Source organism: Dendrobates tinctorius, unplaced genomic scaffold (genome assembly GCF_039654945.1).
Source record: "Dendrobates tinctorius isolate UK_male_01 unplaced genomic scaffold, ASM3965494v1 ptg000035l, whole genome shotgun sequence".
Lineage (NCBI taxonomy): Eukaryota > Metazoa > Chordata > Amphibia > Anura > Dendrobatidae > Dendrobates > Dendrobates tinctorius.
Window position 1 is genome coordinate 72518539 of NW_027361703.1, and position 25269 is coordinate 72543807.

Consider the following 25269-nt stretch of genomic DNA (forward strand, 5'->3'; position numbering starts at 1 on the left):
GTCGACTTTGCGGCAGCGAGTCCCTTCCTGCGTTCTTCAGGGAGCACGAACAGCGTGTCATCTGAGGAAAGGGTGCCATCCGTGACACGTACCTCCGGAGGGCTCTTACCAGGTCTAACGTGTGAAGAGCCTTCTTCCACACGGTGCACTGGTGCTGGACAAAATGAAGAAAAAGCGACATCTTCATTGATGTGACAAAGAGGACACGACCTTCGGCAGAAAAAGAGGGGCTGGTCTGAGGACCACCTTATACCTATGGAAAGTGAGGAACGGAGCTCGGCAGGATAGAGCCGCCAGCTCTGAAACCAGCCTGTTGGAAGTGATGGCCACTAGGGGAACAACTTTCCAGGAAAGGTACCTCAAAGTGATATCCTGAAGCGGTTCCAATGGAGCTTCCTGCAGAACACTTAGGACCATGTTAGGAACCCAGGCGTCCATCGGCACCATATAGGGAGGTATCAAGTGGGACACTCCCCGGATGAAAAGTTTTCACCTGCAAATTGGTAGTAACCCTGCACTGGAACAGGACGGATAAGGCCAACATTTGTCTCCTGCGGAAACCTGGGGCAAAGCCCGAGTCTAATGCTCTACCGACTGAGCTATCCGGGCTCTCTGAGCCCGACTGGAGAAAAGCCAAGATGTTGGAGATCGAGAATCTTAGCGGAGAAACACCGCGGCCTCGACATCAAGCAAAGAACACCTTCCAGGTGTGGTGGTAAATTCATGCTGAAGCAGGCCTCCGGGCGCTAATCGTTGTAGCGACCACCTTGCTCCCGAACCCTGCCTGGGTTAGAATCCAAGATTCAACGGCCCTGCCGTCAAACACAGGGTCCCTGAGTTCGGGTGGCAAATTAGCCCTTGAGACGGTAGATCTGGGCGCTCTAGCAGGCGCCCAGGAACATCGGCGAGCAACTGCCTTAGATCTGCGTACCACACTCGATGGGGCCAGTCTGGGGCCAGCAGAATCGCCGGCCCCCCTTCCGTCTTGATCCCTTTGCTGACTCTCGAGAGTAGTGGCAGTGGGGAAAATAGATATGGGAGGCGATACTGGTTCCATGGTAGAACCAACGCGTCCACCGCGAATGCCTGCGGGTCCCTGGCCCGAGCGACATATGTGGGCACCTTGGCATTCACTCTGGAAACCATCAGGTCCACATCCGGAGCTCCCCACAGTTGACAAATCTGTTGAAGAACTTCGGGATGTAGAGACCACTCTCCGGATGCAAGACCCTGCCGGCTGAGGAAATCTGCCGCCCAATTTTCCACACCTGGGATGTGGACAGCCGAAATCACCGAGTGGTTTGCTTTGGCCCACTGAAGAATGTGCTCCACCTCGCGCATGTTTGTTCTGTTGCGGGTGCCCCCCTGACAAATTATGTAAACCACCGCCGTGGCGATGTCCGATGGAATCCGGATGGGGCGGCCTGCTAGAAAGTGAAGAAACTTCTGCAGATCCAGCCGAATTGCTCGTATCCCCAATAAGTTGATCGGGAGGCGTGCCTCCTGTGGCGACCACCGTTTCTGGGTTGTGTGGTGGCGAAACACTGCTCCCCAACCGAGGAGACTGACGTTGATTGTCATTAACAGCCCATGACATGGAGAGAAAGGTTTCCCCTAGGCCAGAGAAGAACTGGTTATCCACCATCCGAACAACTGCCTGACTTCAGAGGACAGTTTGCACCGCCGATCGAGCGTGAAAGGATTCTTGTCCCAGGCTGCCATGAGGCGTGCTGCAGGGGGTGAAGGATGGAACTGGACGAAAGTTATCGCTTCGATTGCTGCCACCATTTTCCCTAGGATCCTTATCGCGGATCAGATGGGATGAGGGACTGGTTGGCGTAGTGTCCGGACTCCCTGCCAGAGACTAGCACCCTTTCCTGAGGGAGAATTATCAACCTTCAGCAAGCGTCGAAGATCATTCCTATGAAGGAGATCCTCTGAGCTGGCACAAGGGATGATTTCTTTGCATTAACCAACCATCTAAGCGGCAAGAGTATCTAACGTGATGTTGACCCCTTCCTCACATGCCCGTATTGACGGGCCCTTGACCAAGAGGTCGTCCAGATAAGGCAAGATGACTATGCCTCGAGAATGTAGTGTGGCCCTGACAATTGCCATAACCTTTGTGAACACTCTGGGAGCCTTGGCTAGCCCGAAGGGTAGCGCTACAAACTGCAAATGCTGAACGCTGATGGCGAAGCGTAGCCGCCTCTGATGAGGTGGAAAAAATGGGAATATGCAGAAATGCGTCCTGGCTGTCAATTGAGGCCAAGTATTCTCACTGCTCCATGACCGCTATGACTGAACGGAGACTCCATTCGGAAATGTCTGATCCTGATGAATTTGTTCAGACGCTTCAGGTCCAAAAAAAAAAAAAAAAAAAAACAGGCCTGACAGACCCGTCCTTTTTGGGAACCGCAAAGAGGTTGGAATGAACCCCCTGAGCTCTTCTGTGTTCCGGCACTGGAACAATGACTCCGTTGTGCAGGAGCGACTTGATGGCTCCCAATAGAGCCCTTACCTGGGTATCCATCCTGGGAAGCCGGGAAAGAAAAAAACCATCTTGGAGGGTATCTGACAAATTCTATTTTGTAACCGGAGGACACCAATTCTTTTACCCATGCGTCGTGAGCGATGTTGGCCCAGACGTGGTGAAAACAGTAGGCGGCCGCACACTTTGCTGGTGTCGTCTGGTAAAGACCTCGAGTCATTTGGCCGATGATCCTTAGGATCTGGGTCCCCTCGATCTGGCCTGTTGAGCACGCATTCTCCCCAATGGGTTGGCTCTATATGACCTGCAGCTCCCTATCCTGATTGGGGCGGCCTGAGGTGGCGGAATTGGGCCCCGTAGTCCACCCAGAGTCCATTAACGCATGACCCTGGACCGGTCTCCTATTCGGGTCCCGGACCAGGCTCAGGCTGCTTAGCGGCCACCACCTGACCAATGCCGTCACGCCCGGCCTAGAATGGCCGGTGGCACTGTGAAAGGCCCGAAAACGTGCCTGAACCGGGTGACGAAAAAACGATTTAACCTTCTGTTGAGGGAGAAACCCGCTCTTTCCTCCTGTGGAGTCGGAGAGAAATTGATACAAAAATTGGCGGCCGCACTGATAAGGCAGGGAAGTCAAGGACTTCTTGGAAGTAGAATCGGCCCGCCATGTCCTCAACCACAGGGCTCTTCAGATAGAGATTGCATTAGCGGCAGCAAGTGCTGAACAATTGGCCGCATCCAAAGACACATTCAATACATAATCTCTGGCTATCGTCATCTGACATGTGACCTCCGAGATCTCTGCAGGTAGATCCTGCTCCTGCGCGACCTTGTTTAATGTTTCTATGATATCATAGCCTTGGCTACCCAAGTTGCTGCGAACGAGGGAGCGAGTGCAGACCCTGACGCCTCATATACTGAACGACCTAGGCTCTCAATAAGGCAGTCCGTGGGATCTTTAATCGAGGAAACCCTAGGGACAGATAACAGGGTCTTAGTGGCCAGGCGTGAAACCGGAGGATCCACTATCGGGGATTCCATCCATTGTTTACGGAGGTCCGGAGCAAACGGATAACGTTTCGAGTGCCCTTTAACCCGAGAAAAATGCAATTTTGGACGTTCTCTGTGCCGCTGCACTATGTCCTCAAACTCAGGGTGAGAGGAAAAAATTCTGTGCAGCCGCTTCACCCGTTTACATGCCACTTTACGCCCCGTAGCCGCTGCGGTATCATCCTCAATCCCCAGGGTCTGATGGATGGCTTCTATGAGGCTGTCCACTGTTTCACGTGACCCTGGAGTGTCCAGGTCCATGGGCTCATCTGAGTCGCAATCTGAGGTCTGCTCACTATCAACCACTGGTGACGGGGAGCGAGAAGCAGACCTTACGGATGCCGAAAGCACCGGATGGACTGGGCGACACCGTGTGGATTCGTTTCCCCCGGGTCTGCCTGGAGTGAGGGTGGCCCCTGCAGGCCGGAGGCTCCTGTGAGGTGGAGGTTCCCTCTAAAGGCGGCGAGACACTGTCCCTGCCCCTATCTGGGGCTTGAAGGGATTCTATTGCTCTCGTAAGCGACGCCATGTACTGTGACAGTGACCGGGCCCATTCCGGGGCATTTGACACATTGGTCGCGGGGGAGGGCTCCTGGGCGCGTTTGGATTCGCAGGCTTCGCATAAATGCTGCTCTGCACCCGCGGAAACGCAGCCCGACAAGAGATGCATGCTGCGTAAAAGAACGTGTGCGTCTTTGCTTTTGTTCGGACATGCTGTATCTGTCCGCTGCTGGGGATATGGGGAGGAGGTAGCCTCTCGGGCAGCACTTATCCCAGTCCTGCGCCCCCCGGACCTGAATGCTTCCGTTAAGTCGCGCGCCGACATCTGTGGCGCACACCAGCCTGTAAAATCGCTCTAGGGGCTGTACTCACACTTTGCGGCCTAGCCCATGCTCCGAAGCCGGGGCCTCGATTTTTACCGCCGCCGAGTGCGGGGCAGGCTGCCGGAAGTGACACGCGGCCCCGAGGGCGGAACTTCCGGCCGCGGCCTAGCTCCGGCCGAAGCCGCGGCCTCAATTTTTCCCCTACCCGACCGGGGGGGGGGGGGGGGGGCGCGGTACCAAAAGTGGTGCTACTGACCGGCGCAGTGTTCCTGTCCTGATGGATCCAGCCCTTCTCTTGCATGGCTAGTGGACACCGCGAGGCGTGCTGCGGCTGTGGGCTCCAGCCCGAAATCTTCGCAGGAACCCTCTCCTCACCGATGATCTTCTTCAGCCTGAGCGCAGGTATGTGATGGGGTCTTTGATAAAAAATAGGACGGTGCAGGCACCGTAGCTCCATCTAACCCCTTCAGGGGGTGAGGAGAGGGACCGTCCGCCACCTTGCAGCACCGCCGTCTAGCGTTGGTGGAGCAGTGGGGGCCGCACAGACTAGTCTTGTGCCTCTGTGCAAGCCCATGGTTTCAATACCTAGGGGTGGACAGGGCTAAGTCTGGCATAATGTCCCACATCGCGGGAGAGGATACGTGGAGGGATACTCGCACGTGGTCGCCCGTTGATGGTTTGGGGAAATCGGATCCTTTCAATAGGATGCGTTGCCCCTGTCTTATCTTCATAAAATAAAAAACAAAGAAAAAAATAGATGTCTGGGGAAAAGTCCCAGAGATGTCCCTCGGTGCAGGTAAGGATACGCGGAGACGATACTCAATGCGTGCTCGCCCGTTGATGGTTTGGGGAGATCGGATCCTTTCAATAGGATCCGTCGCCCCTGTCTCATCTTCATAGTAAACTAGAAAAAAATAGTCTGGAGAGATCCAGACTGTGTGTGCCGCCATAGGACACTAAGCAAAAACTGATTTCCGCCCGCAATAGGGGCGAGGGTGTATACTGCGGAGGAGGAGCTAACCTCTTTTTTTCACTTAGTGTCAGCCTCCTAGCGGCAGAAGCATACACCCACAGTATCTGTGTCCCCCAATGAGACGAAGGAGAAACAGCATTTTTACTGCGGATTTTATTGTTTCCATCTTGAACGGATAGATTATCAGACACTTGTTTAGTCTTTTTAGTTTTATTATCGTCCTGAATGTCCTGTCTGGCTTCCTCTTCAGGAAGATAAGGGAATAGAAGCCTTCTCCTTTTTCCTGGCAGGGGACTTCTTGTAGTACCGATTTCTCTACCAGGTTCTGAATTTCGTGTTGGACTGCTTCCTGCTCTTCCGCTGACTGTCTTTGCGGGGTCACTACAAAAAAGGGTTTGGGTGAGGTGTGAAAGGGTAATCTGAGGCCTGTTCTTATCATGTTTAGGATCCAGGAACTGTTTGATATTTTTTCCAAGGCTGGGAAGAAGTGGCCTAATCTTCCTCCTACCTGAGAGACACCTTCATTGGGGTTGTTTCTTGTCCGCTGGTTTCCCGAACATGAACCCTTTCCCTTTTCCTCTCCTACCCTCCCACTTATCCTGGGGGTTTCTAGGTGGCTTTCTCTGGATAAATTTCCTGCTCCGAAAACATTTGAAGGGGAAATTAGACTGGTTGGGGAAGGATTTCTTTTTATCTCCTGCTTTGTGGATGTCGCCCAAGGATGTCGCCCAACGTAGGGCCGAACAGGAATTCGCCTTCACAAGGAATGGAGCAGAGCTTGGATTTCGTCTGCAGTTCCCCCGTCCATCATTTGAGCCAGAGTGCTCTCCTTGCCGCATTTGAGAACGAAGCTGCCCTGGCTGCCAGTCGGATTGAATCCGCGGATGCGTCTGCCAGAAAGGCCACCGCTCCTCTCATCAATGGGATGGAGTCTAAAATCGCGCCTCTTGGGGTCTTGCTTTTCAGATGGCTCTCCAACTGATCTAGCCACACCATCAAGGCTCTAGACGTGCATATAGCGGCTATGGCGGGTTTCAGTCCTCCTCCAGCTGCCTCCCAGGAACCTTTTAGGAGCGTTTCCTTTTAGGAACGGTTTTTGTCCACAGGGTCCTTTAATGTTCCCACGACTTCAAACGGCAGGGCGAATTTTTTTGATGCTTTCGCTATGGCTACATCCACCTTTGGCGCTTTCTCCCAATGAGAGCAGCTTGGGTCATCAAAGGGATACTTCCTTTTGGGAGTCAGGAGACCATTTTTTTCCGGCCTTTTCCATTCTTTTTGTATTAGTGCTTGTATCTTCTCGTTCATAGGGAACGACCTTCTCTTCTTTTGTTCCAACCCGCTGAACATGGCGTCTTGGATAGTTCTTTTGGGCCTGGTGTCCACCAGCCCCATAGTCGTTCTAATTGCTTTTATTAAGTTATCCGTTTAATCAATGGGGAAACAGCTGCGGCCCCCTTCTTCAGAGGACGAGGAGTCGGACCCTGAACTTCCCGAGTTGGATGAGGATGATGAAGGTTTGCTCTCCCTGTCGCTGAGGTCTGACTCGGGGTCTCTGGTCTTCGCTTTCTTATGCTTTTTGCTTCCTCTATGAAGGGTTTTAACAGCATTTTCTACTTGGTGTTGGATTAGGTCCCTCAGATCGGAGGCGAAACTTAGGGACTCTTTACAAATGGTGTGGTCAATGCACGCTTGGCAGAGCTTTTTCCCCACCCTGTGGGAAGCTGTTCTTTACAGAGTGGGCAGATCTTATGGTTAACCTTCTGCGTGCACTTCTTTCCCTAAAAGAGAGGGACCCTAGTTACAGACTGTACGTTCACGTAGTCCACTTACCCACCAAGCCGAAGAAGGATACCGGATCTGGAGGGACCACTGGATCTGCCGAAGCCTTGTCTTTTGGGGCCACCGCCCCACTGGACTCCTTGCTGCGACGGGACTCCGAGCGGCTGCTGCTGCTGTGTCGCTGCGTCTGGTCCTTGGGATCCTTCCTCCGGTGTTGCGGCGACTGCCGCCTGGCGTCCTGTATCTGAGGGCATATCATCCGGCTGTGACTGTTCCTCTGGAGGCTCACTTATTTTTCCGTAATCTCACTTTTTTTTTTTTCTCTTATACCCTCGGCGTCCCCCTCCCCCTGCCGGTCCCTGCCGTGCGGGGAAGCGCGCTTTTTTTTTTCTTCTATGGGTGTGCACCGCCGCTGCCTCTTTCCCCAGCGTTCCCAGAGATGCATTGCGCGCCCGGGGCTGACGTCACCAAGCCCCGAGCGTGCACTCTGAAATCCTTCCCAGAGATGCATAGCGTCGGTGGAGATGGCCGCAGGCCCAACCCCACCGGACTCCAGCGTTCGCTGACACCATCGGTGGTGACGGCCGCAGGTTCCTCTCTGCTGTCCTGTAAGCGCGGGCTCCCGCTCGGCTGTCTCAGCCCCACTCCACCGGGCTTCCAGCGCCCGCTGATGCCACTACCCTGGAGCGCTTCTCTCCTGGGGCTCCTGGGTGAGGTGGACTTTGGCAATACTTCTGCCGCCTCACCTCCCCCCCCGCACACCCTGGAGGCCCGCTGACCTTCCAGCGGTGGCACCTCGGGTCACCACCCCAGCCGGGACAGGGGGCACCCGATGTCGTCCACCGGACTTGTCGGCCCCGGCATCGACGATGACTGGTGAGTCCATAGGTTCCCTGTGGGGACAGGAAACCAACTGATGCGGGAGAGAGGTAGCGCCTTCTTGTCTGTAGGTTTCCTGTCCCCGTGGGGCGGATCCCCTCTCTCCGTGGTGCCGTCATGGGGGAAGGAGAAATGTAATTATTATTCATGTAATATACACTTTTTTACAAATTCACCTTCTTTGAATGGCTTTCCTGCTTTAGCAATCATCTCACTAACCACGTAGCTAGCTTCAACTGCTGCATCATTCTCTTTGGTTGCTTTCTTAAAGAAATCTTGTTGCCTTAGTAGATATCTTTTAATATTAGCAACCCGGTTGGCTATTTCATCTCCCTGGTATTTTGCATACTCCTCAGCATGTCTAGTTATGTAATGACGTTTCAAATTGTATTCTTTGTGCACTGCAACTTTCTCTGTGCAAATAAGACATGTCGGGATGCCCCTGTGCTCAACAAAGAAATATTGCACTTCCCACTTTTCCTGAAATTGTCTGTGCTCATCACCAACCTTTCTCTTCACTGCAGGCTTTGAAAAAGACATGTTTGGGGCTGTGTAATAGAAAATTCCACTTGGTGTCACTGTTTCAGTGTTAGCCGATGCGTCCGAGAGCAATATACCACACTGCCCCACAGCTCATTCTGAACCCGGCGCACCTGAGTCTGTGGCGCAGTCCGGTCCCTGCTCCTGCTGCATGTGTTGTGAGAGTGACTCATACGCCTTGCCTGCTGACAGCAGGCTGCTGTGACTGTCTAGCCATCATTATACTCACCTCCTCCTGCTGCTGCTCCGTTGGTACAGCGCTGACATTTTCTTCCTGTATAAGCGCGCAGTCACACATCACGTGGTACCGCTCACTAAGCTCATGAATATGGGCGCCACGCCTATGAGAGTGGAGTGGCGTCCATATTCATGACCTTAATGAGCGGTGACTGGGATTTCACATGCGAGACTCGGCCATGTTTCTCGCATGTGTGATTCCGGCCGAGGTGAGGGCCGCAAACTATTGTCCCGAGGGCCCATGAGGTGAGGGCCGCAAACTATTGTCCCAAGGGCCGCAGTTGGCCCACGGGCCATGAGTTTGAAACCCCTGATGTAAGATCAGAGGCCTCATGCCCTCACTGTCTCTGGAACAGATTCCTCTGAGCTTGTGATACACTGTATTTAGTCGTATGTGAAGGGAATCAAAGACTGCCATACATTTTTGTTCACAGACCCATAGATGTTTTTGTGATTTAAAGTTGCCTTTTAATATAACAACTTTTATATTATTTAGGTTGTGTCCTGGCCACAGAAATGTTTGGCCACAGGTAGAAATTTTTTGTCTGTAATCGTGTATCGATGAGATCTCATCCGTGCTCTCAATTTCTGTCCTGTTTCTCCAATATAGACACCCAGTAGGACAAATAATTTTGTGCGCTAAGTGTACCACATTGGGAGAGAAATATGTGAATGTCCCAGGAATCTTGTAGTCCTGCTGTGCATTGCGGACCTGTATCTGCTCTGTGGTCATTACATGAGTGCAGGTTTTGCAACTCTTAACATTGCAAGGATAGGTTCTCCTCTTGGTGTGTCAGACGGCTTGATCTTCTGATCCCAATATTTATTCAATTTGGAGGTTGTCTGTATCATATTATTTTTAGCTGGTCATCTTTGAGAAGGATACGGTGACATTTTTTGGCAGTTTTTCTGAGCACTTCAAGTTGTGGGCTGTAGGTCACAACTAGAGGTAAGCAATTATTTTCCACTTTTTCTCCATATTGAAGTAATTGACTTCTAGGGATCCTTGTGGCTCTGTTGATTTAATCATCAATGGGGGTGAGGTAGTAGCCTTTGTTTAAAAATGTCTTCTTAAGAGGAGTTAAGTATTCATTAGTGTCTGTCGGGTTGGAGCACATACAATTATATCTGACAGCCTGGCTGTAGACAATGAAGTTAATGTGTTTAGGGTAGAAGCTGTCCTATCTGAGGTATAGGGAGCCGGTCAATTGGTGTCCAATACATGGATGTCTGGATTGAACTAATTTTGAATTTTTATGATGGTATTCAAAAAGTTGATCTCTGTATTTGAATGGTCCAATGTCAAGTTTATACACACAGCAAATGTACATACCGTACATGTCTTCTACTTACAAACCTGTTATTGAACAAAATGCACAGGGAAAACCAGCATTGCATTGTATCAGAATTTGAATGCAATGCATAATCAATCAATAAGGAGGTATCATTTTTTTTGATTATAAGATGCACTTTTCCCCAAAAAATTTGGGAGGAAAATGGGTGTGTGTCTTATAGTCCGCATGTAGCTTATCATGAGATAGGTGGGTCGGCAGTGCAGTAGGGTCACAGGAGGTAGGAAGCTGCCAGGAGGAGTGGGGCGATTGCTGTGGGCAGGAAGCCGGCAGGAGGAGTGGGACGATGCTGTGGGCCCTGGGCTGGGAGTTCTGGCCATAAATGTCGGCGCTGAGAGACAGGAGCAGAGTCTCTACTCTGCATATTGTTCTCCTGGCAGTGGGCTTCAGAAAAATGGCCACCGATGTAGGCACATGCGCAGATTGAGATCTTGGCTCAATTACATCCGCTCCTCCCAGCCAAGGACCTGCAGCATCGCCCCACTCCTGCCACCTTCCGGGAGCGGTGACCCTGGCTCCACTGCGGCACCCCCCGTAAACTAAATTTGAACTATAAGACGGACCCCATTTTCACATTAAAAAATTTTTGTTCTTATTTTCCGCCTCTAAATTTAGGGTGCGTCTTATTTTCCGAAAAATACGGTATATAATTAAGGACAAAACAATAGGTAAACCACAATCAAAATACTACATCAAAAGAGAAAAAAAGGAAGAAAGGAAAGCTCCCAATTTTCAGTATTTTCGCAGTGTTTTTGGGGTGCAGATTACAAGTGTGCTTTGTCTACATTACATGTTTAATAAAGCTAGCTTATTTCACCAAAAACGCTGCAAAAAACACGGTTGAGTTTTGTGTAGCATTTTTTCACATTCTCTTTGCTCTGTATCGGTAAAACAAAACATTGCCAAAACGCTGAAAGAAATAATGCTGCAGATTTAAAAAAAACAAACAAAGCAGCTCACAAATTCAGTCAGAAAAAAAACAACAAGCGTGTTCATGAGGAAAAAAAAATGCTGCATGTGAACATAGCCTAAGAGTATGTGCACACGACCAGTAAAAGCTGCGGGTTGGACGCTGTGTACTTGTGCAGCATCCAGATGTTACAGCATGGCGGAGACGGACATGCGGAGCATCTCTGTTTCTCTTTCGAGACGCGAGTCTTGGCAAAAGAAATCTCACCCGTACCATGTATTGGATGCATGAGCACATGCAGAATCACCTGCGCTCAATAGCAGGCAGCCCTTTGGACACAGCGGACATGTACTGCGTTCAAAGTGCTGCCAATTCCTGATCATGTGCACATACCCTGAAGGTACGAACACAGAGGAATTGTCCATGCATTCAATCGGAACACATTAGATAGTAAGGCTAAGATGGGGACCGATGTAATAACTCAGAAACAGTTATATTAGATATATTTCAAGTGTCTACATCTGATTGTCATACAGCAGCATATATATATATATATATATATAAATATAACTACATATCCACTACATATCCTTATAATTCATATCACAAATAATATCACTAATCATGCATAAAGTACATAAAAAATAACATATAAACAATAAATATATTGTACATCTCATGAATAGAAATAGAATACAAGTTATTACATTCATTAAAAAATGTGCAATAAAAAGTCTATACCTTAGACCAAGTACACGAGTATTTCTATCATGAGATCCCAGTAAATATCATAACAAATATAAATTAATGTGTTAGAAATGCCCAGTAATTAATCATAAATGCAATCTATAATGTAGTTCCTTATTATATACCATAAACTATGATAGGAAAACATGATATAGCATAATAAACTATAACTAGACATAATGGTAAAACTATGTAAACAATAATATATTAATTTATTACATAGAATTCTTAATAGACAAAAAATCATCTGATACAATTAAAGAAAAATTCATAGTATGATTGTGTGGGGTGAAAATAATAAAATAAGAATATATGTATAATATATCTATACTTACAAACATAAAACACTATGATCAAGACCATGCTTTCTCCAAATAGCCTCCAAAATCTGGCACACCAAGTCCAGCTGTAGATCAAGCAGAAATCATTACATCCATTTGTCATTCATATCACATACTATAGAAAAGTCTTTGATTATTCAGCTGGAGACAAATTATACATTATTTACCATTATTAATTACATTTTTCATTAAAAAAAAAGTAAATTAATTCCCTGGTGTTCACAAGGTTATTATTTTTAAACAATTCAAGATTAAATATAAATCGATGATGTACAAACGAAGAAGGGTCAGATCGGAGATACATTTCTTCTTCACAAAATTTTGCTAAAAATTAATTGTGACATTGGAACCTACAGTATAACAAATGCTCTGCCTATAGACCACAGTAGTCGATTAAGCAATTTAATGTAATTTTTATGTTGGGAAAACTACAAGAAATAACACATTATGATTTGTTAATTACATACATGAATGATATATGGACAATTACCTCTTTACAGAGAAAATCCAATACAATTTTGTCAATCTTGTTTTTCGCAACATGATGTAAATGTTGTGATAAATGATCTTTTAATTTCACCATCATCTACAAAAGAAACAGAAGCTACTAATGAATGACTCCTCTACGTGTACATACCACATACAGGCTGCATATAGAATTCTTTAAAATTGTTTTCTGGTTTTGGATCCTACACCTCCACCTGACCTGCTTTGTCCCCAGATGCAGTTTATTTAAAAAAAGAAAAACACTAACTGTGCTTTTCTCGCATTCTGTGTGCCCAGCGCTCAGTCTGCGCCCCTGCTCTGTTATTTTCTGCAGCACTGGCATTAAATCGCAGCCAATTACTGAACTCAGCCACCATGCTCAAGGTGACTGGCAGCAGAACTGTCGGCATGATGCACTGGACCCATGGATGAGTAAAACGGGAGGCTTTTCTAATTCTTATATATATATATATATATATATCTAATATATAAAGCTCAAGTGTGTGTATATATGTACAGTATGTATGTATGTATGTGTGTGTGTATGTCCGGGACTGGCATCCGCACCGTCGCAGCTACAGCCACAAAATTTGACATAGTCACACGTCTAGACCTCAAGAGCGTCCTAGGCTATGTTGTGAGGCGAAATTTTATCCCCGCGCGTTCCAATTCACCAAACAATTTTACCCCTATCTACATAATGGGGAAAAAGTGTGTGTGTGTCAAGCTCCGCCCCTCATTATGATGTCATAATGGTTGCCATGGCGATGCTGATGTCATCATAGGTTGCAAGCCCCGCCGCTCATTATGATGTCATAATGGTTGACTATGGGATGGAGGATGTGTGATGGGCATATGGACACTGGAATATGGGATGGAGGATATGTATGACGGGCATATGGGCACGGGACAATGAGATGGCGGATATGTATGATGGGTATATAGGCACGGGATTATGGGATGGAGGATGTGTGATGGGTATATGGGCACTGGACTATGGGATGGAGGATATGTATGACGGGTATATGGGCATGGGACTATGGGATGGAGGATATGTATGATGGGTATATGGGCATGGGACTAAGATGAAGGATGTGTGATGGGTATATGGGCACTCGACTATGGGATGGCGAATATGTATGATAGGTATATGGGCATGGGACTATGGGATGGAGGATGTGTGATGGGTATATGGGCATGGGACTATGGGATGGAGGATGTGTGATGGGTATATGGGCATGGGACTATGGGATGGAGGATGTGTGATGGGTATATGGGCACGGGACTGTGGGATGGTGGATATGTATGATGGGTATATGGGCACGTGACTATGGGATGGAGGATAATTATAATTTGCTATAACTAACCACAGTTAGTTACTATGCCCGGGCAGCGCCGGGCTCTTCAGCTAGCTATATATATATATATATATATATATATATATATATATATATATATATATATAAAAACAAATTGCACCTGAGAATAGGAGATTTTTTTTAACACCAGAAAAGTTCTTTAAGCTTTTCATATATCTTTTAACATTATATTATTTTCTGCTAAAATTCTCAAGCTATTATTACATTATCCAGAGCTCTACAACCATGTGATATTTCAGTTTGTTTTTTTTGTTTTTTTAAATTTGCAAACATTTCTACATTTCTGGTTTTTTCAGTCAAGATGAAGTGCAGAGTGTACATTAATGAGAAAAAAAATGAACTTTTTTAAATTTACCAAATGGCTGCAATGAAACAAAGAGTGAAAAATTTAATTTAAAATTTAAAGGGGTCTGCATACTTTCCGTACCCAGTGTACAGACACACACTCACCCATTGTTTTCTATGGTGGTGCGCACAAGTCAGTTTTTTCACAAGATCACCAATCGCCGGAACACACAGAGTGTGATGCGCCAATTGTGAGGCGGCTGCGGGCTTCTATTTTTTTGGCTGGGGACAGGCCAATAACCATGGACAGTCCCAGCCTGATAATAGAAGCCCACAGTAGTCTGCTTTATCTGCGATGGTTTTAAAATATATGGGTGACCCCACACCATTTTTTTTAATGTAATTATTTATTTACTACATAAAAAAACACTATCTTTTATTTTCCTCATTGTTATCAGCTCTATCTTTGAACATCTTTAATATATAACACTCTGTATTTTCTATATTGCATTTCACTCCAAACGTCATCACGGACATCACACACATGCCACATGGACAGGGTTGGTTTTAGACAAAGTGGGGCCCGGGACAAAAGTTTAAAGTGGGGCCCCAAATGCCCACATATTGCACCATCATACAGAAACGTTTCAGTTGTATTTACGTGTGCCTAGTCCTGGCCGTTAAACGTGCGTGATTGACAATATTGAAGTTGTTTGACACTTGTTCCCGAGTTTCTTTACACCGGCTGAGGAAGAATGATGGGGAAAGATAGTCCTTGATACAGTATATTGCAAGTACCATATACTACATATAGTCCCTTGGTCCTTGATAGAATATACTGCAGCCCCCCCTCAGAGTATAATGCAGTCCTCTCTCAGAGTATACTACAGCCCCCCCTCAGAGTACACTGCAGCTCCCCCACAAACAGTATACTGCAGCCCCCACACAGTATAATGCAGCCCCCACACAGTATAATGCAGCCCTCCTCATAAAATATAATGCAGCCCCCCCACACTCCGTATAATGCAGCCCCCCACGACACAGTATAATGCAGCCCCCCACACGCAGCATAGTGCAGCCCCCACACAGTGTGACACAGTATAATGCAGCCCCCACACAGTATAGTGCAGCTGCCCAACAGACACAGTATAATGCAGTCCCCCAGCGCACACACAGTATAGTGCAGAAGCCCGCCCCACACACAGTCTAATGCAGACACAGACTATAATGCAGACACACACACAGTGTAGTGCAGCCCACACAGTACACACAAATACAGACACACACAATACTCACCTCTCCCTCCCCGCGCTGCTCCAGGGTCTGCTCTGGTCCCTTCCGCTCCACTCCTGGCACAGCGTGGCGCACAATGATGCGACATCATTGCGCGCCTGCTGAGTCACAATCAGAGCGGGAGTGATGGAAGAGGGAGTGTCAGCTGATGCTCTCTTCTCCATCACTGCTTTTAACTGTATCGGCATCTATAAGTTGAATGCGCGATGCGATGGGGCGGAGCCAGGCCCCATAGCGGCCGCGTAGTGTGCTGCTATGCGCTATTAGCGGCACACCACTGGCTGGAGGAGTGGGGGCCCTAGGCAGCTGCCTGGTCTGCCTGCCCGTAATGCCGGCCCTGCACACGGACCACGCACACCACTGGTTAGAGAAGCGGGGGCCCTAGGCAGCTGCCTGGTCTGCCTGCCTTTAATGCGGGCCCTGCTCACGGACCACGGATCTCGCCGGCACTGATTTTTCCTGTATCGGACACTCCAGGACGTGTGAAGGAGGTCTAACACTTAGTTCACATCCACACTATAGGATGAGGTAAATAACACAATTCTTTCTGTAGATGCCACCAACTGGAACTCATGAACCGACTGCTGCTTATTCAGCAAACACAACAAAACAATAGGTAGCAAGATCCTCGAATTCATGTATCTACTTTCATTTAGGGGATAAGGAACTTCATTTAGAATGAACTCTGAATGTTAACTAGTAATCAAAGGCTTTGTGAATAGTGATAACAGATTCCTGGGGCTAAGTGGTGTCCTGAACAATTCCTTCTGCTTCATTCCTTACTACAAAATAATATGGGGGTGGGGGTGAAAGTCCTTTTTGCAGTTATGGGTGTATGTGTAATAATAGTGCTGGTGGCCCTGCAGGATTCCTTTTCCTACTCCCAGCAGGCATGCTCACCCATGAACCTGCTCTGCTTCGGTCCCCGCCCTGTCCATTCCGTCCAGGACCTGCGCATGGCACACAGGTCTCCTGGGAGTTTGCATAGGGCACACGTGCGCTCCCCACTTCTTAAAGGGGCAGCGCGCTCACTTCCTAAAATGTCCCCAGCCAATAGTTGGGAGACATCAGGTATTTAAGGCACCTTCCCTAATAGGGAGGTGCCTGAGCAATACTAGTGATAAGTGTGGACACTTGCTACTTCGCTGTAAGGTCCCTTTGTCTGTACTCCCTGAATCCGATCCCGAGCGTCCTGCCCGAACCCAATCCCAAGCGTCCTGCCCGAACGCAAACCCGAGCGTCCTGCCCGAACCCAATCTCGAGCGTCCTGCCCGAACCCAATCCCGAGCGTCCTGCCCGAACCCAATCCCGAGCGTCCTGCCCGAACCCAATCCCGAGCGTCCTGCCCGAACCCCAATCCCGAGCGTCCTGCCCGAACCCAATCCCGAGCTTCCTGCCCGAACCCAATCCCGAGCGTCCTGCCCGAACCCAATCCCGAGCGTCCTGCCCGAACCCCAATCCCGAGCGTCCTGCCCGAACCCCAATCCCGAGCTTCCTGCCCGAACCCAATCCCGAGCGTCCTGCCCGAACCCAATCCCGAGCGTCCTGCCCGAACCCAATCCCGAGCGTCCTGCCCAAACCCAATCCCGAGCGTCCTGCCCAAACCCAATCCCGAGCGTCCTGCCCAAACCCAATCCCGAGCGTCCTGCCCAAACCCAATCCCGAGCGTCCTGCCCGAACCCAATCCCGAGCGTCCTGCCCGAACCCAATCCCGAGCGTCCTGCCCGAACCCAATCCCGAGCGTCCTGCCCGAACCCAATCCCAAGTGTCCTGCCCGAACCCGATCCTGAGCGTCCTGTCTGAATCCGATCCTGAACCCATTCTGCCTATACCTAATCCTGATCCGCCTAGCACGCGCCTGTACCGTTACCCTCACCTGTCTGGTCTGAACCTGCTCCTGTGATCCTGCAAAGAAGTCCATCCTGTGTTCCTGAACCTATCACGTCTGTGCTTTATCCAGAATCCATTCTCTCTACCAGACAGGCTGTCCTATTCAGAACCTGTTCTGTTTAACAGCAGTATAGAATCCATTTCTCCTGTTAACCAGTTCCTGGCCATTCTGAATCTCCGAGACCATCCCTGCCCTATCGGGAGTCAGCTGCTGCAGCTCCGAGGTCTGTTCTGTGGTGGTACCTGGCATCCACCTGTGGCAAAGTCTAACCACACCATCAGGGGCTCTAGTGAAGAACCAGGTGGTCGCTTAGTTAATGCCCTCCACGCTCTCCATTGTCCGTGTTGCAGTGGTTCCACAACCACCAAGGTGACAGTTTGGCTCATTAGTTATTTCTTATTCACTAATTCACTATCAAGGGGACTCCATTCAGTCACCCTATCACCACCTGATGGTGCAACTAAGGATAGCTAATGGAGTAACATAGCTTCTTTGCCTAGTAAGTTAGCACTCCTCAATGGAAATTCTGTAGATCGCTAAATTTCATATACATTCAAAACAGAAGGATTGCAGGGTTTTGTGTTCATGATCAAGTAATGTCAGGTTCCAGTCTGCCAAGGGAACTTTAATACAAAAAAAAATATTTTTTTTTAGTATGTGTAAAAAGGAATCTGTCAGCAGTATTTCACCACCCAAACTATTTATATGCACATATAGCTCTGTCAAAGACAAGTTCAGTAAAACCTTTACCTGTCAGTCCATTCCTCCGGCACTTAGAAATCAGAAATTGAATTGATAAGCAAATGAGGCTATACACCTGAATCCTGTGTCACTTCAGCTTTATTTCCCACCCAGTGCAACCTTCTCTTGCTTGACTGGCAGCTCCTTTGCCTGAAGTCACACAACATAGAAGCTGAGAGTCATGCAAAAGGAGGCGGCCCTAGGTGGGAAATAGATCTGGATTGACAGAGGCTTCAGATCTGCAAATCGCTCTTCAGACTCATTTGTATATCAATTCAAACACTGATTTTTCAGTAACGAAGGAATGGACTGGATGTGTAACAAGTATTGCTGGACTTGTCTTTGAAAGAGCTACATGCACATATAAATAGTTTGGGCGTGAAATCCTGCTGAGAGATCCTTTTTAAGAACAAATCATAGAAGTTCACAGCACCTCTCCTATATTAACAACTAAAATATCTAAAAAAAATAATAATAATGGTTATCGCAAAACCCATAGTTTGTAAATATTATATTTTATTTACCCAATATGATGAGCACGGCCAAAGAAATAAATACAATTGTCAGAATTGACATTTTTTGTCTAATTTTGCACTTGCCCCCAATAAAAATATAAAGCAATCAAAAAGTGCGTTACCAATAAAAGTACAGCTCACTCTGGAAAAAAAAGCTCTCAAAACAGATCCATTAAGAAAAAAAGGAAAAAAAAAGATAAATAATATAGTTATACTGACACAGAAAAAAGTTAACAGTTACTTGTGAATGCTGCACAAACAAAGCCAAAAGTCCAGGGCAGTATTGTGGTTTTCTCGCATTCCACCTTACATTCTATTCTTTTACGGTTTCACACATTATATATTGTTTTTGAAGTATAATTTGCAGTTTTGCAATATACTATATTATTTAAAATATATATATTTTTATCTACTTTTTTTGCACATTTATTTTCACCCTTCTTGGACCGGTCAACATTATTTCTCAGCTTGTCTTTCATTTCAACTTTTCAAGTCCCATCCTTTTATTTTTTTCTTTTGTTTTACTTTTTTGTCAACATGGCTGCATAGTGTGTTCTCAAAAACAATATATCATGTGTTGAAACCGTAAGGTCTAATAGTAGAAAATTGCAATACTGCCATTGACTCTTGGGTTTGTTTGTGCAGCAATTATTTACTACCCTGTTAGCTGTCACGATAATGTGGCATATGAGCTATGATTTCCCTTTTTAGAACACCTTCTGGAATCTTCCATTCTCTACAGTTTTTCTAGAACGTTCTGCTACAGTCATAGCTACACAGAGGCAAGCGACCCCCCCTTCCTTCCCCCTCAGCCCTGCACACACGCTGAAACACAGAAAAAACACAGTATAACAAACATGTAAAAATACTCTGTTGTAAAAAATATGTAACAGTAAATAGCAAGTGCCAGTAAAAAAATTATAACAAAAACAGGGTATTTAGTTGATACGTATCTAAGATGGGTATACCTTGACGTTGGTGGAGTGGCTTAATATACATTTTTTTTTTGTTGAAAAAACGTATCAACTAAATACCCTGTTTTTGTTATCATTTATTCGACATAATGCAACGTGAGTTTACAATAGAAACATGAAAATGACATATTGGGACTTGCGTCAATAGAGCTTCACTACAGTGGTTTTTGCTAAACTATAGCGCCAGAAGAATCCGAGAAATGGATTTCTCCTGAACAGAGTGGAATAGCTAGTCCGAGTTTGGACTCATTAGGAAGCTAATTTTAATATAAGATGAATGATGGTTCAGCCCAACAGTCATTCTTGCCTGGGAAGCTGCTGCAACAAGACCTTCAATGCATTGTGATGTCTGGCCCCTCCCACCAGCATGGTTGCATGAGATGTGAGTGTTCATTTCTGTTTTAATTCCCTTTTTATTTGTAATCGCTTTGTACATATTTTAATTGCCTCATATTGTAAAATCTTTTTATAACCTTCAGTAAACACTGCCTACCTTCTTGGGAGTAAAATATAAAATTACTAGTCCGTCTCCATGTTCTATACTGAATCTTCACGTGCCTAAAGTTAATTACGCTACTAATTTGGGTTGGCTTCGTACCTCTTTAATTAATTATTATTATTATTATCATCATTAATTAAGAAATCGGAAGCCAGTGGCAGCGAAGTGTGCTCTGGGCTAGGTGGGCAAGCTGGCAGTGACGGAAGGGGTTTTATAAGGTGATTGTCTGGCTGCGGCCAGAGCCTTTATAATTCCCTCGCTGCAGCGGGCCTAATATCCAGTACACAACAAGTAGCCCGTCCGACGACTAATCATCCTAGGTGCAGTTCCCTGACTGACCTGAGGGTAAAGGGGGCGCCGGAGAGCTGCAAGTTCCAAAGTTGAACCAGAAAGTGGGATATACATAAATCCCGGCAGTTCGTGATATATTGTGGCAGCAGTGGGATAACTACAATAAACCCCAGCGGTAAATTGATAGGTAAAGACTAGCTTGCTGTTTTCATCACATGGTGGCAGCGGTGGGATAACTAGGATAAGCCCCCTGCACATGTGATAGCCGTGTGCTGGCCAAAGGTCATAATCCCTACCCCTTTTCGTGACATTAGCGCTGCCAGAGGTGTCACATGTAGTGCAGCCATTGCTATACATACTCTGCACATTGTAGATAAGTGCTCTTTCTCTCTGTGTCGAGTAGTTGGGCATTGTGCAATGATCCATCCAGTGTTACAGATACAAATGTGGAGGTAAAATAAAGTTCCAAAAGGAAACTAAGGGTCCCATACCCAGTCGATCTTATTGTGCTGCGTGACCAAAAAAAAAAAAAACCTGCATGGCAGAACTTTTCACTTTTACAATGACTTGCTGCAATTTTGCAAGCGACATCTGACTATGGTACTTGTACGGTGAAGCACACAGCAAAATCCATAACAATCTGAGCAGCACACAACTATGTCTTGTGCACCAGCAATCTGATGGGAAAGTATTAAGTTACGTACCGGTAACGGTATTTTTCGGAAGCCCATGACAGCACGACGAGAGAGGGGATCCGCCCTATAGGAACAGGAAACCTACAGATACAAAAGGGCGGCACCTCTCCCACGCATCAGTTGGATTACAGAGCTTGAGAGGCTACCATGGTTAGTACACAACATATAATATATACAACCTATCTACCCTATTTACCAGAATTATTTTACACCATCTCCCACATAAGGTAATTTTATGAACAATCTTCTAAAGGAGTGCACCCCTATACGTGAACAAGGGAGGGAACTAAGGGTGCTGTCATGGGCTTCCGAAAAATACCGTTACCGGTACGTAACTTAATACTTTATTCGGACTCCCATGACAGCACCACGAGAGAATTACAGAGATGTAAACTAGTTTAGGGAGGGACTACAGTCTGCAGCACCCTTAGCCCGAAGGTGAGGTCTGAGGAGGCACCCTGTCTGTCTTGATGTACCCTGTTTTAATTGTGACTCCAACTGGTCCAACCAGACCATCATGGACCTGGCCGTGCACGTTGATGCCACTGCTGGTCTTAAGGACCCGGCCGCCATTTCCCAGGTGTTTTTAAGGAAAGTATCTGCCTTCCTATCTAGGGGATCTTTAAGGGATCCCATGTCCTCAAAGGGCAGCGAGGATCTTTTCGATGCCTTTGCAATGGCTGCGTCTAATTTGGGGGCTCTGTCCCAAGTATTCACTGCCGGATCGTCGAAGGGGTATCTGCGTTTGAGGGCTGGTGGTAGCGACCCTCTTTTATCCGTTTTTTTCCACTCTCTGTGGATCAGATCCTGGATCTTTTGATTTAATGGGAAGACTCTCCGCTTCCTCTGTTCCAGCCAAAAGAACATGACATCCTGCATGGATAGTTGGGGCTTAGGCTCCTCTACCTCCATTGTTCCTCTGACTGCTTTGACCAGCTTGTCTACCCGGTCAAGAGGCAGACAAAATCGCCCCGAGTCCTCTTCTCCTGAGGAGGACGAGGGAGATGAAGCCTGGGAGTCTCTGCTTTTTCTCCACTCTACCGAGGAATCGGATTCCACCGGGACCTCGCCCCTTAGACTTCCCGGCTGGGACAAGGACTTTAGGGTTTCCCTCATTTCTGCTCTGACAATGTCCCTTAAACTCGCTGTTACCGCGGGCGACTCTTCTGCCACCGTCTGCTGAATACAGGGGGGGCACAATTTTTTGAGGCATGCGTCCGGTAATGGGCATGCACAGAGTGCGCATTCCCTTTGTTTAGTCTTACTTGTAGCCTTTTTCCCCTAGAAAAAAACACAGAAGGGGGGTCCCGTCACTGAGTGAACTTTCACGAAGATCACTTACCAGTGCCACAACCAAGTACCGGAGAAAGAGGGGGATTTCTCTCAGTCGATGCTCCTGTCTGCCTGGAGGAGCTCTTACGGATGGACTGGTCACTTCGTCCCGCCCGCTCATTACTGTCACGGGACACCTTCTTTTTCTGTTTGACCTGCCGAAGTTCATCCAGGAGCGGCAGTGATGCTTGCCGCTGCTGTCGCCCTCGCTTCTGCTGCTGCTGGTGTTGCTCTCGATCACTCTCCATTACCACTGCTGCTGCTGTACGCTGCTGCTTGTAATGATGTGGCCAAAGCAAGGTACCCTGCCCGGGTCCTGCCTAAATACCCCTCCTCCGGTCAGCAGTATCCATGCCGCGCCCCTCCCCCCCCTAACAGGGTTCCCTACCCCGGCTGGCGCCGCACCTGGTCCGAAAGCCGACGCTATCGGTGTTTCCGATGGGCGCCGCCATCTTGGATTCCTTGCGCATGCGCAGTGGCGCGCCGACCCGGGAGCGCATCCTCCGCCCGCCCCCTGACGTCACCGCTACCCCGGGAAGACCGGAAGTCACGCGGGACGCCCGGGAGCCCCGGAAGCAGCGCCACCCGGTCACAGCCCTCTGCAGCCGCGCTGCCGCCGTACCTGCGCCGCCGGAGCCGGGAACCCCCGGGGGGGACATACTTACCGGCGGCGGCCTAACCCCGGAGACGGACATCCTCCGGACGCCGCTCCCTGCTGAACACGCCACCGCCGTGCCACCCATCCTGGGCCACCGTGGCGTCCTCCAGGAGATCCGCACCAGGCCGAGGTAGGAGACCCCCTCGCTACCTGTATCGGCTGGCCGGTCTGGGATCCGGTCTTCTGTAGGATCCCGTCCCCTCAGGAACAGGAAACCAACTGATGCGTGGGAGAGGTGCCGCCCTTTTGTATCTGTAGGTTTCCTGTTCCTATAGGGCGGATCCCCTCTCTCGTGGTGCTGTCATGGGAGTCCGAATAAAGTCATCGTGTTTGGGGTCTTTCTTTCGTAAAAAGTTGCATTAAAGCTTACTCAGCCAATAATTTTTTTTTCTTTACTGTTCCCGACATGTGTCGATGGCCACTCTGATTCAACCCAGCAGTAGTATAATGTGAGACGAGTGACATCTAGTGTGCATTTCAGGATGTATTCCCACTCATGACAGATCTGCTATAGAGGGCGTTTCAGGTAAAGGAATAGATTTAATGTTGCACACAGTACATAATTATGTACATTGTACTAGCTACCAATTTCTTAGTGACAACATCGTAATACATACCAGTCCCATTAAATCTTTCTGTAGATAGTCCTCTTCTTGATTTAAAGGCACTATTCTTCCATCTACAATAACAAAGTCGTGCATAAATTTAGCTTGTCAGCAGAAATATCCATGTTAAACTAAAGGTATGGGCAGAATGGTTTAATTTATACCTTTAGTGTAAAAATCTGCAACCTGGTTTTCATTAAATCATCATTATAAATTTCAGTTATAACCACCTCCAGCTGAGCAATTTTTAGCTTTTCACACTTTTTGTTTTTTACAGTATCAATTGTATGATGAAAATGACTTAACATGATTCTCCAGCTCAGCACACTTACAGTGATACCAAGCTTGTATTTTTTTATTTTAGTTTTTTGGCGGTGAAAAAAAAAATTGAAATTTGTAACGTTTTAATTCTAAGGCTTGTTTTTTTTTTAAAATGGCGAGCTACTGTTTTTATTGCTACCATTTTATGGTAAATACATTTTTAGCACTTCTTATTGCACTTTTTTTGCAAAATTAGGGAAACCCAAAAACGCAACTCAGGCATCTCATTTTTTTTTCTCATTATGGTGTTTACTGATTGTGATAATTTTAGATTTGAAATAGAATGGACTTTTACATACAGTGCAACACAAATATTTTTATTTTTTATTATTTGCAATAGCCCTCCCTTCCTATAGCCGACTCTAATGCCCGGGAGGGTGGCAACAAAAAACATAGCAACATGACCGCCGCAGATGGTAAATGCAATGTGTTGGGGAAAGACATGGTAATCTACCTCATAACACCTTAACCATTAAACTTTATGGATCAGAATCAATATGTTTCAATTAGGATGGTGAACTGTGGGCTTCTTGAGTTAGACAGCATCATTCAAGCAACTGAATGGGGAAGAGTGAAGGCAGATCCGAATTAATAAGAACAATGATGAATAGTCACCCTCCTACGAAATCCTTGTCCTTATTCATTTGGAATCTGCCTTCGCTCTTCCCCAGGAGAAGATGTAGGAGTGGTCGGCAGACATGGCCTATATAAAAGGAATGAACCAGAGGAATGCCTTAGGCACTTCAGTTTTGAGGACAACCTTAGAATTACAAATACCTTTGTCCATCCGATGTGGCAAATCCACACCTTGACATACCCAAGTGGACAGCACATCAAATCAACTACATCCTTTGGCATCAAAAATAAAGGATCATTTTTTTTTCTGCAAAAATACTACTAGGTACAGACTGTGTCTAATCACCAACTCCTCATAGCCAAAGCTAGGGTCAGACAATGCACAATCAAATATGTAGCCATACAGAAGAAGTTTGATATCAATATGATCCATGCAGTATACAAAGTGATTAACAAATTCAATCTGTTCAAACAGGAAGAATGGGGCCCTGAAAAATGATGGCCAGTAATCAAAGGAATCATTATTGAAACTGCTTAGAAGCATGTGCCATACAAATATCCAAAACATGTTGGGAATTGGTTAATGGCAACCACCCATCAGA

The 25269-nt window shown here is 47.2% G+C and overlaps 1 protein-coding gene across 1 annotated transcript in view; it reads right to left on the reverse strand.

The window, feature by feature from the left end:
* GSAP (gamma-secretase activating protein) overlaps nt 1-25269 on the reverse strand; it is a 178259-nt gene that overhangs the window by 13922 nt on the left and 139068 nt on the right. The window contains exons 23-25 of the mRNA XM_073573649.1: nt 23783-23844; nt 12617-12712; nt 12121-12191 (exon numbers count right to left, since the gene is read on the reverse strand). Of these exons, the coding sequence (XP_073429750.1) occupies nt 12121-12191; nt 12617-12712; nt 23783-23844 (229 nt within the window). The remainder of the gene's footprint in view (nt 1-12120; nt 12192-12616; nt 12713-23782; nt 23845-25269) is intronic.